At 45.2% G+C, this 13,370-nt stretch overlaps 1 protein-coding gene across 1 annotated transcript; it reads left to right on the forward strand.

The window, feature by feature from the left end:
* Positions 1 to 123: 123 nt before the first annotated feature.
* Positions 124 to 12,396, forward strand: HUS1 (HUS1 checkpoint clamp component). The gene is made up of 8 exons (XM_052638849.1): positions 124 to 334; positions 911 to 1,038; positions 1,143 to 1,319; positions 2,987 to 3,094; positions 4,086 to 4,160; positions 8,150 to 8,249; positions 9,985 to 10,104; positions 12,155 to 12,396. Exons 1-8 carry the CDS (start codon positions 283 to 285, stop codon positions 12,235 to 12,237), a joined length of 843 nt encoding a protein of 280 aa, XP_052494809.1. The 5' UTR covers positions 124 to 282; the 3' UTR covers positions 12,238 to 12,396.
* Positions 12,397 to 13,370: the final 974 nt, after the last annotated feature.

A 13,370-nucleotide genomic window follows, 5' to 3' on the forward strand; every position in this document is an offset into this window, starting at 1 on the left:
TGATTTTATTTCCTATGTTTTAAAACAGAATTGGAAATACGTTAACACAAAGCTCAACCTGTAAAAACTCAGAGGCACTTCCGGTACCAGAATCGCGTCACTTCCGGCAGAGTTCCCGTCATCCCGAGTGCGCCAGCGGGAAGCCTGGCTACTCTCCGCAGGCGCGTCTCAGGCCCAAGTGGGCTGAACCCAGTACTGCGGTGGCGTTTCCCGCGGGCTAATTAAGGCGGGACTCTCACGAGTCCGGTGCGGACGGGCTCCTGGCGCTTGCCATGTCCAGCCATGAAGTTTCGGGCCAAGATCGTGGATACCGCCTGTCTAAACCACTTCACGCGTGAGTAGGGGCCGCGTCAACCCTGGGGGCGGGGAGGACGGCAGAGGGCAGGGCGGGAGGCTTGCGCGGAGCGGTGCGTGCGGCCGGTCCCCGCGAAGAGGCTGGCGCGCTGCACAGGCTGGCCAGCAGGAGCTTGACGCGGGCGCAGGTGCCGAAGGTTGTTTCTGAACTTTGATTCCTTTCGCGTGGCTTTTCTTAACTCGGCCAGTGGCTTCATGGACCACTTTATCTGGCGCAGGCCGCCCTTCACAGCCACGCTCCGTGGTCCCCCTGCCCCAGCCGTGTCTGTCCTTGCCTTGACCCCTGCAGCACTCGGCGGCCCCGAGTGGACGTGAAAGGGAAGAAACCGGCCAGTAGGCGCCAGTTAACCTCCGAGTCTCAGTTTCCTTATTCCAGGTTGTTGGGAGGCCAGCTTGACCCCAGCGGCAATAAAAGCCTCCCGGTAGGTAGGAGTGGAAACGTTGACTTTCCCACTGGGAAGCTCACTGTGCGCAACTGGTAATTCTGAGCTAAATTGGTGTTTTGGATACCGAACGTACTTCTCAGTTAACTCTTTACTGAAACCTTTTGCTATAGGCGTTAGTAACATGATAGCCAAGCTTGCCAAAACCTGCACTCTGCGCATCAGCCCGGATAAGTTGAACTTCGTCCTCTCTGACAAAGTGGCCAATGGAGGGGTGAGCATGTGGTGTGAGCTGGAACAGGTGAGTGGAGGCTCCTGAGGCCTGCAGCCCGCCTGTCTTCCCCCACCCTCGCCGAATTCCAATGGAAAGCGCACAGATGTCCCCCCTCCTTTTCCTTCCCTTAGGAGAACTTCTTCAGCGAATTTCAAATGGAAGGTGTCTCCGCAGAAAACAATGAGATTTATTTAGAGCTCACATCGGAAAATTTATCTCGAGCCTTGAAAACTGCCCAGAATGCCAGAGCTTTGAAAGTTAAGCTGACTAATAAACACTTTCCCTGCCTTACAGTTTCTATAGAGCTGGTGAGTAGGAAGCTACCATTTCTGAAACTTCCCAGGAATTAGTAGTTATATAAGCCTTGGCTTTCTACTGGAGAAGCTAATTGGTTTTATTAAAAGGAGAGATTGGTACATCACTATTTTTTCATTGGAGTTGGGTCCTCCTCATATTTAAATAGCATTGTGATCTCAAAATTAGCGAGGATGCTGGTCTTCCTATGAAATAACACTTCTGCATCTTTCTTCTCAAATCTGCATATCCCAGCATGTCCATTTCTTTTAGTGGTATTGTCATCTAGTCTAAAAACCGTTTTTGCCTTCGAAGTGTTTGTGTGTCCCTCCCTTATTCCCTCACTTCTGCTGCTAACACCTTTAAATGACCTTTAGTTTTCAAGGAATACATTTATCTTCCACGCTACTCCCAGCTGAATTTAATGCACGGGTCTCTTCAGAACACATGTACCCCACAGGGTCTCACTGCTTACAGAATGAGGTTGACATTTCTCATGTGCTGTCCAGAGCCCTTCAAGTGTGGCTCAACCCACTGTAGAGCCACTTATCTGCCCTGAGTGGGTGCCCAGGTGTGTCCCATTCGTTCCCAACTCCCAGGCTTTGGTGAGTTTGGGTCTTCTACTTGGACTCTGTGTTCTTCTCACTTGTTGAAGCCTTTTCTTCCTCTAGTGCCCAGCACCAGTGCTGCCTCCCTCCCTTATCCTGGTAACCTCTCCTTTGTCTGTTCTGTGTACTTTATTTTTTCTGTGAGTATTATATTCAGTTTTATGCTCTTTATGGAGGAGGATTTCTCAACTATTTTTTAATTAAACTATAGTGGTTTTACAGTGTTGCACTGTTAATTTATGCCTTACAGCAAAGTGATTGAGTTATACATATATAAGTATTCTTATTTAAATATTCTTTTCTATCCTGGTTTATCTCAGGATATTGAATATAGTTCCCTGTGCTATGCAGTAGGACCTTGTTGTTTATTCATTCTATATGTAATGGTTTCCATCTGCTAATCTCAAACTCCTAGCATCTTAAGGCTATTTCTGGCAGCCTCCTCCAGTCCTCTCTTTAGGTCTGATCTCTGAAGCTTGAGCATCAGCACACAGCTTCTGCCTACACGGTTGGACGTGTGTCTGAGGCTGGGAGTGTGGGGAAAGTGGCATCACCAGTCTGTGCAGGGCTGTCTTCATTCTGCCTTCTGTAAACTGCCTAACTGCACTCTCCTCCAAGGCTCCACAGCTCACCCTCTGTCCCTGCTGGTCTCCCTGCCTTCCTGTGAGGGGACAGTCAGGGTATGGGAACATTTACTCCTTCATAGCTCTCTCTCCCTGGAGAGTGCAGGCCCCATCCTGATTCCTTTCTGGGTTTTTTTGTTGTTACATGAAGATTTTCTTGTCCTTTCTGAAGCCTGAGTTCTTCTGCCGTGTTTCAGTAGATGTTCTGTGAGAATCATTCCATGTCTAGATATGTTTTTGATGTGTTTGTGGGAGGAGTGAGCTCCACGTCCTACTCCTCCACCGTCCCAATCACTCTCTTCTTTAACTTCCTTTTTCTAAGCTCTGTTAATACTTGTTGAATGGACGTTGGTGACTGAATTGAGAACACTTAGGTTTGGTATCAACATTTTTTGTCTTTCAGTTCTTTATTTTTTAAGTAGTGATGTGTTTTAATTCTTCTCTTGGCAGTTATCCGTGTCAAGCAGTAGTCGTGTTGTAACACATGACATCCCTGTGAAAGTTATTCCTAGAAAACTATGGAAGGACTTACAAGAGCCGACGGTCCCAGACGCTGACGTGAGTGATGCCTGGCGTCACCACATCTTAAATGGTGTGATTTGGATTCTCTGACTTTAAAGTCTTGCTGTAGGTTTTATTTGAAAGTTGTATAGTACCTGAAAAGAGAATCATATTTTAAAGATAGCCCAGGAACAAAAAATTGGAATGTTTTCATTTAGTCGTTTGCATCAATCATCTTAAAGTAGCGTTATATATAAGGCCACACTCTTTACAGTTCGGAGAGAGAAAGTCTTGCCCTGTAATGGCGCTTAAGTAAAACTGAAGTAGCATTTTGGATGACTTTCGCATCTGTCAGGAGTAATGGCCCTAGGCACCAAATTTGGGTTTCACAGAACGTGGCTTTTTTTCTTTGTCTCGTTAGGAGTGTGTCCAAGGTGTGTGTAATAGCCAGAAGGAGAGGCTGCTTTAGTTCTCCTGTTAGGAATCCCAGAGCCACTGGAAAGAAAGATGATGACAAAGGGTCCTTTGCCTCTTGTTCATAATTTATTGAAGAAGAGACCATGAAATAGCATATGGAATATTTACTTGGCTTTTAGTAGATGTCTCCGCTGGGACTTTTTCCCAGCATTGTACCCAGCACTGTTGTAACCCAGTCTGGGCACTGGTACAGAGTCTGGCCCCCAGTGTTTTTACACAGAGTACCAAGTCTGGATGTGAACCCCTTGGAGGATGGCCTCCACTGGTACTGATTCTTACTCCCCTTGGGTGTGTAGGGGGGCTTCTCAGCAGCAGGGCTACAGACCTGGAACGAGAGAATGGCCACATGGACATGGATGCTGAGGTCACCAAATTCAGGTGTGAGTTAGTGAAGCTGTAGAGTTATTTTTCTTTTTTATATTTTTAAGAAAGAACTTTATTCAGGCAATTTAAAAATAAGATTGCAGAGCTATTAAGAGTACACACATTCCAAACAGAGGTAATGAGCACTTGTCAGTACTTGACTGTGTTAATATTTTAATACTACTGATCTTTCTCATTTGCTTTGTAGGTTAGTATTTATTTACCAGTCCTGAAGACTATGAAGAGCGTTGTGGAGAAGATGAAAAACATCAGCAATCACCTTGTAAGTTCTTTCTTCTCTGAAAAGAACTCCCAAGTGTGTAGTTTTGGCTGCGTGTCCTTGGAGAAGCCTTGTCTGGTGGGGACTTGATACCCTCCAGTCATCATGTGGTATCTGCGTGGGGTGTCCCTCACCTCCCGGCTCTAGGGGCTTGGCTTGTTGTTGATAGCCTATGGTTTTACAGGTGAAACCTGCTCTGGATCTTCTCAGCTCTCCTCTCTGATATTTGGCCTAGTCTCTCCTATTTATGATATTTGTAGTATATTAACAATACATTCAATGGTTCTAACTTTCTTTCCATATGGTTTGGACAGCATATTATGTATTTTATCTGATAGTGTACATGTTTCTTTATGATCACTGATGCTGGCAGTGAGTGGAATGTCTTGTCTACTTGCCAAATGTCTCTATGAGTCCAAGACAAGGATCCCCCAGGACACATTCCTCTTCCTGGAACCAGCTCTTAGGCCAGGTAGAGGGGCATGTTTGCTTCCCTGTTTACTTTTGTGACGTTTACGCTCAGTGTCAGTGAAACACTGAATGTGACAGTGACACACTGAATGTGACAGTGACAGTGATGGGAAGTTGTGAACAATTGTCCTTCACTCCTGAGGTTCTCCTGAATTCTTCAGTCACCCCCGAAACTCATTTGATTATGTCCCTAGGTGTTTTAGACACGACTGTCCACCTGATGAAACTTTTGCTCTTTAGCGTCTGCAGACTGGTTACCTGCCACACGGCTGCTCGCTGCCTGCAGAACTGCTCTGGACCCTTGTCCATCCCCACAGCACTGCTTTTCTCCAGGCCTGTCTCTACCATCTCACGCTTGGCTGTTTCTTTCCCATCGTCCCCTGGAAAGTACTTAGCCCTTCTCACTGTTCATGGAAATTCCAGACTCTCCCACTGCCGTGGATGTAAAGCCCTCCTCTGCCAAGCTGCTCTGATCACTGCTATGTGATAAGTGGTCTGCTAACATCTGGGAACCACTCCTGAACTGGCCGCTTCCTGAAAAGGGAAACTGTCTTAACTATCTCTGCATGACAGCCACTCACTGTGGGGTTGCCACTCAGTGGGCAGATAATAGCTGTTAGCGCACAGACCTGGAATGAAATTTAGCTTCAGGAGATCTTTGGCATTATCAAAGTTTTCTGGAGCCTAGAAAATGTTTACAGACTGTTTTGTTTCTGCAGTTGTGCTCACTTGAGAGTAGTTTCCTTTTACGACTTACTCTGTAGATTTCACTTTAATTTACAGTGACTTCCCATGAAGCAGTGTGTGCCATGCAGACATGAGTGTTCTTCTGTGCTTGTCCTGGTGTTGATCCAGTTGTCAGGCTGGAGGCTTCTTTTGGGGATATCCTGGAACCTTGAGAGGCCCAGGAGAGAAAAGGCAGGACAGTTAATTCAAGGATCCGGTTATTTGTTCTTTGTGTCCAGTGGAAATGAGTCATCAAAGTGGCTTAGATTAAATCATCAGAAATTAAAAAAAAAAAAAAAGAGGTGTTTTTCTTTTCCCTGGAGTGTTTAAAAACAAGGATTTTGTGCAGTGGCTACTGCACTGTGAAATACTAAATGGAAAGTGATCAAGCATATGGAAAATTGGAGTAGCCAGGCGTAACAATATTAACTTGAGTAACCAAAATTCTGTGTCTGAAGGTGACAGGCAAGAGAATCAAGGAAAATGAGTAGGACTCAACATATTGAAAACATCTCCTCCAGTCAGAGGCCCAGCAGCCCTTGTTGAGGCATCTTCCTTCCTTCCTTTAGTTAGAGATGTGGCCAGTGGTGGTGGGTCGTGCGTGTGACTTGGGTAAGAGCCGAAGAAGCAGGCATTGACTGCCAAGAGTCTCCATCAGGTTTTAAGCATTGGGATCCCCTTCAGACAGAATGCAAGTTCTAGTTCAGGAAGTCTGCAGTGGGGTCTGGGACTGATTTCTGACGAGCACGCGGCGATGCTGTTTCTGTGGTGGTGCTCCATGGTTAGAGCAGTGCTGTGTTACACCTTTCATGTTGTCTCGGCTTCACAGAAGCAGACTTGGGGCAGGAGGCATCATGATACGCTGGCAGAGCTGAGTCCTTGAGCCACCCCCAACCCCACTAAGTGGTGCACCCTGGTGGAACATGTTATCCAGCATAACAGTCACAGGGGCTCTGTTACTATTTATCAGCTGAGATAATTTATGTTAGATTCCCAGTGCGTTTCATCACTATCCCGTGAATGGTCGGTAGTTACGATTAGGGAAGCCTCTGAAAGAAGTCAGATCTCATCCACTTCCTAAAGAGCAGAGTGTGTTGATGTAGATAATACTATAGATAACACTCACAAAATAAACATGGTGAGCAGTGTTTGGAGGGTCATTGGTGAATTCCTTCAGTAAATTTTGTTGGAGTGCTGCCCTGCACCAGGCACTGTGCTTGGAGAGATGGATCTAGCATTTGATTACTCAGATTTTAGGAATTTGAAGAAAGCATAAAAAGGTATTTAAGTCGGAGTGAATCTAGGACATTGCAAGCTGCTTTCCTGAATAAATCTTTATAAAACTTTTTTTCAAAAGCATTGAACATTTATAGGTAGATACTAATTGTGTGCTTCTTTGAAACAGATGGATCTGTGTTATGTGTTAGCCTTACAGAGTCCCTGTACACTGTATATTCACAAGTCCAGAATATGCACAAGGATTGTTTTACATATTTTTTTAAGGCAGGTATTTTTTCCGGATAATAGAGTGGGCTTAGAAACATCACGTATTTCTGGGAAGTGAAAGGATAAGGTTGACAAATTCTTCCCATTCAGAGGTACGCATACTAAATGATGAAACAAGGATGTTTGGAGACTGTTTCTTATGTAAAGTCAAATCCTTAGTAAGTTGAAAACATCTTTTTTGTTTTGTTGCTCAAATGAGAAATAGAGTTCACTAGTTTTAAGGAGCAAGAATGAAAAATACTAAGTGGTACTCCTAAGTAAATCTGAGATTTAGCTGTGGCCAAGCCCTGTGGAACAGGGTGTCCTCCACTTACCCTGGGGCTGCTTCCCTCTTGCTGTACCTTTGCAGTGGCTCCCTAGTGAAACAACCACCTTTATCTGCAGTGGCTCGGTGGCAGTATTGTTGGTTAAACAAAATGTTGACTTGCACACTGCTGCGTGGGCTTTCCAAAGACCTGCCAGACTTTAGAGGTGGCCAGATATTGATGTCAAAAGGCGAAACGCAGTGTGCTTTGGGCAAATGGCCAAAATCTTAAGCCATATCATGGTACCTGTTTCTTTCTCTGAACTTCATTTCTAGATTTTGTGTAGTTTAGAGACCCTGTTGGTTGGTGCAGGGCAGAGCGTAAAATGAAAGGGCCCCTCTGATCCTGAGGGAAGTCATGAGCACTGTTGGAGCGGGGAGGGGCCACAGCGATCAGTCACCAAGCCCAGTTGCCCTCTGTCTGAGTGCAGAAAACACGGCAGCCACAGGGCGCCACAGCTTGGTGGAGTCCAGACACCTGATGGCATCTCTGGGTCTTTCTGAATTTGGAAATCTCACTTCCCAATGTCTGAGATTATTCTTTATATAAAGGGTTATATTCTCTTAATATTCTGAAGCCTTTCTGGTTATGTTGAGTTGTAATAGATAGTTTGGTCCATTTGTAGAAATAAGGCAGTTAGTGAGCTTATTGGTTCGCATTCTCTTCTGGTTCTCCTTGCTCTGTTTTACAGGAGTTGCACAATGTCTGCATTGTCAGAGCTGCTGGCAAGGCCTCCCCAGCCTCACCTGTTTTCAGAGCTTCCTACTGCACTATGCACGCCGAGGGGCTGCTCTCTGGAGATTTTTTAGGTCCCTGTGCTCGGGCCTTGTTTTCTCTCTATTGCTGATGCCATGTGGGGTTTGGTGCTGTCTGAAGTGTCCTGGGATTTGTGGGATTACTTTGTCACCTGGTTTGTTGGAAGCTGATGTCCACTTTCTTTTTCCCTTCTGCTTTTCTTAAGACTGTAAAATACTCAATTTGCAGATTATTGAAGCAAACCTAAATGGAGAATTGAACTTGAAAATAGAAACTGAGCTAGTGTGTGTTACAACTCACTTTAAAGATCTTGGAAATCCTCCATTAGGTAAGTTTCCTGGTGGGTCATATTTTGCATGTGATAAATTGTTCAGATGACAAACCATACTGAGGTCTCCAGATGGAAGAGAATTGAACTTCAGGTAACTGTGTTTCAAGCTCAGGAAGGGAACACATAATGGGGTTGGGTCACTTGTTACTGCACTCTGGTGGGAAGGTGAACCTCCTGGACGTGAGAAGCTGGAGTATAGGCCTGAGGGCTTCCTTGTTCCTCATCTGCAAAACCTAGGCTTGGGCTCAACAGCATCCAAGAGCCCTTCTAGCTCTTCACTTGCTGTGCCTTCTAGCAAAAACTTATACCAAGTTTCTCACCTGGGTGGAGTCAGAAATGTAGATGATACTTTTTATTTTCTCCTGTGTTTTTTTGTGTGTATTAAAAAAGTAATTTAAAAAAAAATTATTCAAGTATAGTTGACTTACAATGTTGTGTTGGTTTCAGGTTTATGGCACAGTGATTCAGTTATACATATACATGTATCCTTTTTCAGATTTTTTTCCCATATCAGTTGTTATAGACTCTCGAGTATAGTTCCCTGTTTTGTATAATAGGTCCTCATTGTTTATTTTATATATATGTATATATATACACACACACATACACACATTGATCCTAAACTTCTAATTTATCCTTTCCCTTCACCTGTCCTCTTCAATAACCATAAGTTTGTTTTCTAAGTCTGTGAGTCTATTTCTGTTTTATAAATAAGCTCATTTGTATCATTGTTTTAGATTCCACATACAAGGATATCATATGGTATTTGTCTTTCTCTGACTTTGTTTGATGATCTCTAGGTCCATCCATGTTACTACAGATGACACTATTTCATTCTTTTTCATGGCTGAATAACGTACCACATCTTTATCCACTCCTCTGTCGTTAGACGTTTAGGTTGCTTCCATGTCTTGGCTGTCGTAAACAGTGCTGGAATGGACGTTGGGTTGGTTGAGTAGATTGGCTCAGGGATTAGAGTTGTCTGCTGCAGAGCTCACAGTGGTGGGCAGGCTGTGGGAGGGAGGTCCAACAGGGAACAACGCAGAGGCCCTGGGAAGGTACTCACTCTGTGAAAACCATTTAGTCACCCGTGTGTTCTGAAGTAGGTCTAATAAGACTCCTTCCACTTTTAGAATTAAAATTACTTACTGCCAGTTTGTTTATTAGAGACACATTATAACTTAGCATTGCAAGAGAATTTTACTTGATAGTGAAGGGCATGCCTTGGAGCAAAGTGAAATCCATGTTAATAAAGCTTTGACAGTAGTTATATGAAGTGACTTGTTTTTGTGTTGCTCATTTTGTTTATTTTTGTAAATTACAAAGAGGGTCTTTGATACCTTCCCAGAATTGAAAGGACATTTTCTTTCCTTTCATTCCATTTTATAATGAGAGGGATTGATTTAGCTGTATATGGTCTTGTTTTGGGGATGGTTTTTTGGCCCTACCGCAGGCCATTTGGGATCTTAGTTCCCCGACTGTCAACAGTGAAAGCGTTGAGTCCTAACCACGGGACTGCCAGGGAATTCCCATAGGACAGTATTTTAAAAGAGTCAAACTTAGTAAATGCTTGCTAGGTGAGTGATCACATTTATATTATGCAGTGTTTCTGTAGGTTCTCAAGTCAGTGGTCAAGTAAACCATTTATTTATGTAAACAGTCATCGTGCAATCTCTTGCTTCCCTGTTTCACTGGAAGATAATTGTGTCTTAAAATGTTCCTGTCGTTTTAGCTTCCGAAAATGCTTCTCAAGATAGAAACTTGGAACAAATGGCTGAAGTACACATAGACATTAGGAAGCTCCTACAGTTCCTTGCTGGACAACAAGTAAATCCTACAAAGGCCACTTGCAGTAAGTTTGCATTTTGATTTGTGTTTCATATTTCAAGCACTGTAATCAACTGTAGTCTTACACATTGTGTACAGTCTGATAAATGCAGAGACAGCTCGGTCACTGGTGGACTCCAGTTTCCTGAGTAGTCGCTGGCAGATGGCTCTGGACTGCCTCACCTGGTGTCATATACGAGTCTGCACCCACAGAGAAGCTGCGATTGGGCAGAGGCCCCTGGCCCCATCTTGCTGTGTTACTCTAACCTTATGTGTACAGGGTCTCTGTCTCCACTTGGCTTGGATTTAAGTTTCCATCTCAAAGCATTTCTTTCTTTCCTGTGTCAGCCTGACCTGTTCCAGTTGTCCTGTGTCTTGTCATCTGTGCTGCCTACTGACTTTTAATAGTGGCCTTTAATGGCACTTTTGATTCCAGTTGGCCTTGTCTTTCTCATTTTCACATGTTTTTTCACCCTTCAGTCCTTGATTACAGATGAGGAAAGACTCACTTGCTGAGAATTTTTCAAGGTTATGTCTGTTTCCTTGCTTTCGAGATGACAGTAATTGAAAGAAAACTGTGGCCTTGGTTGGAGGTGACACCTCTTTATTTGTGAATTCCCGGTCTGAGCACTCAGCCACCAGTGAACAGAGCTGAGAAGGGTGACCCAGGAATACAGGATACCTGAGAATTGTCAGATAGTCAGCTCTGTAGAGAGCGAGTAGGAGATTCCCGAAGGTTCTCCAGTGAAGGAGGAGAGACCACTGAAGGGAGTGGCATTAGTGCATGAGGACTGCACTGGTGGTGAGGGCACAGAAGGAGGAGTGCAGAAATCCACGACAGGGAAGCAGTGAGAGCTGCTGAGTCGTGGGGCCGGGGCCAGGGGCTGCCTGCCCTGCATCTGAAGAAGGTACAGTATGGCTGCCCCTAAGGGTGAGAACGGGGATGCACTGCTTCAGCACGCGGTCGTCCTCCCAGGTTAAGACGGTGCTTCTCAAACTGTCTGCATGCACAGGGCTCCTTGGGGACCTGGTCAAGTGCAAATGCCTCTTCAGAGCTCTGGCTTGGGCCATCGAGTCTGGGTGATGCCCCACTGTGGGTCCTTGGAAGCCACTCCTCCTGTCTGCATAGGGGAAGTGTAGGGAGTGGGGGTTGTGGCCCTAGCTGCCGGTGCAGGGAGAGGGACCAGAAGATTATGACAGTCAGAATCGAGTTTGTTTCTTTTCTTACCCCAACCTTTTCTGCCAGTGGTTCTGGCTTTGTGGCAGCATCCCTCCCACCTCTGGGCGGGAGTGGGAGTGCTTCCCCCAGCAGCCTCAGTCTCCAGTGCCACCTGTGTGTCCAGCACCTCTCCTGATGAGTGTCCTTCTGCTGGTCCCTTGTGTCGCTTCTCGTCCTGCCATTTTCTCGGGATTGGTCTCAGCAGCCTGCCATGTGTTCTTTGTCTGCCTTTCTTCTGCCACCTGGCTTGATCTGGCTTCAGCCAGCTTTCCTTGGGTGTGGCGTGCCCCACTGCCCCTGTAACTTCTGCCCTCAGTGATATGGCCCTGGCAGCTGGGATGCTTTCATGCTGTGGCAACACCTCTTCCTCTTGGTTGGCTTCTGTTTTGGGTCTTAGCCCCAGTGCCTCATTGCTCATCCTAGGCTGCATGATGGCTGCCCTTGCAAACTGCCTCCTGCTCTCTAGTAAGACCCTATGTGCAATTAAAATAAATAAATTTATATTTTTAAAAAATGAAAAAAGACCCTATGTGCTTGCCTCTTCTCAGCACAAGCTGGGGACTCGCTGGCAAGAAGCTGCTTTTTCCTGGAAGGATGTTGACTTGGGTGCATGTGGTTTCTGAGAAGTTTGCCCTGTGGCTTTTGCCCCAGAGACCTCGGCCTCTTCCTTGGTGGAAAATGAGCTGGCCTCAGCCAGGCCCCTTGTTTGGCATCAGTTGGGATGGTAGAGACTGGTCACCTTGGGAGGACCTGGGTGCTCCAGGAGAGGCTTAAGGGAGAAGCTGCTGCAGTGCTTAGGGGTGAGAGTGTATGTGCAGAATGGGTCTCTACAGTAAAGGACTTCCTTTCTCCTTAGATATTGTGAAGAACAAGATTGTTCACTTTGACCTGCTCCATGAAGACGTTTCCCTGCAATATTTCATCCCAGCGTTGTCATAGCCCTGCCTTGTGGGCTCGGGAGCTCAGAGACCTTGGTTGGACCCACAGCAGTGGAATCCTATTTTTTTTTTTTTACTTTTTTTCCTTCTATAATATTTTCAATAGAAATTGAATTAATGAGTTAATGAAATGCAGTTGGATAAACATTTCTTCATATTACTTCTTTGTTCTGTCTTCTTTGCTTTGCTTTGAAGATGTTGAAAGAAAAGTTAAAATTTATTTATTCAGACTTTAAACTTTACTAATTGAAGTCATGAAAATGTTCCTGTAGTTTGAATTGGTGTAATAATCAAAATTGGCAAAAAAGTAATGTTTGCCAAGCCTAGCACTTTTCCTCAAGGCATTGTTTCCAGCTCAGCATATTGTTGTGGGAACAGACTTAAGCAATTAGGTTTCTGTGTACTTGAAGCCCAAGAAGGCGAGGTTGGCCCTCTTGCCACCTCCATCCTGTAGAGGGTCCCAGGGGGTCTGGCTACAGCACGTATGGTCTCATCGTGATGCCCATGAAGATTTTAGTCGGCTCTTCTGTTGCCATCAGGAGCATGCATGGGGAGGGCCTGGCCAGGTCAGAGCAGCACAGACATTCTGAGGCTTCACAGTATGGCTTCTGTATTTGGCAAAGTAGGTTCAGCAGTTGGCCCTGGGCCACACAGCTAGTGGCAGGGATAGTATCTGAACTCAGGAATTCTGGTTTCCCTTTCCCTCACTTCTGCTACAAGAGCAGAATAAAGAATGATACCTTTCAGAGTTAAGTCACCAACCATTTGAGGAATCTGGAAAGAACATCTTAGTTTTAAATCTGATGTGGTAAAGTAGTTTACATGCAGTTTTTAAAACGTCAGAAAGCCAGATATAATCTCCCTCAGGTTGTATAGTGTTTATTTAAGTAAACTTAAATAGTTTTAAGGAGGTGTGGGTATGGCCAAAGGGGTCTTCCTTGGAGTTGAGAAACAGGGTCTCTTTCTGATTCTCAGACAGACTTGCTGCTTCATGTTTACCTTGGCCTCTGCCTCCCACAGAGCTATTGACCGAGGACAGCCCATCTTCCTACACTGGAGGAGCTAGCAGACATGGTGATTTAGGGAAACATGGTCCTGCTTTTCACCCAGGGCAGAATTTCACTAAGTCAGGAA

The sequence above is a fragment of the Budorcas taxicolor genome, chromosome 4 (assembly GCF_023091745.1).
Source record: "Budorcas taxicolor isolate Tak-1 chromosome 4, Takin1.1, whole genome shotgun sequence".
Lineage (NCBI taxonomy): Eukaryota > Metazoa > Chordata > Mammalia > Artiodactyla > Bovidae > Budorcas > Budorcas taxicolor.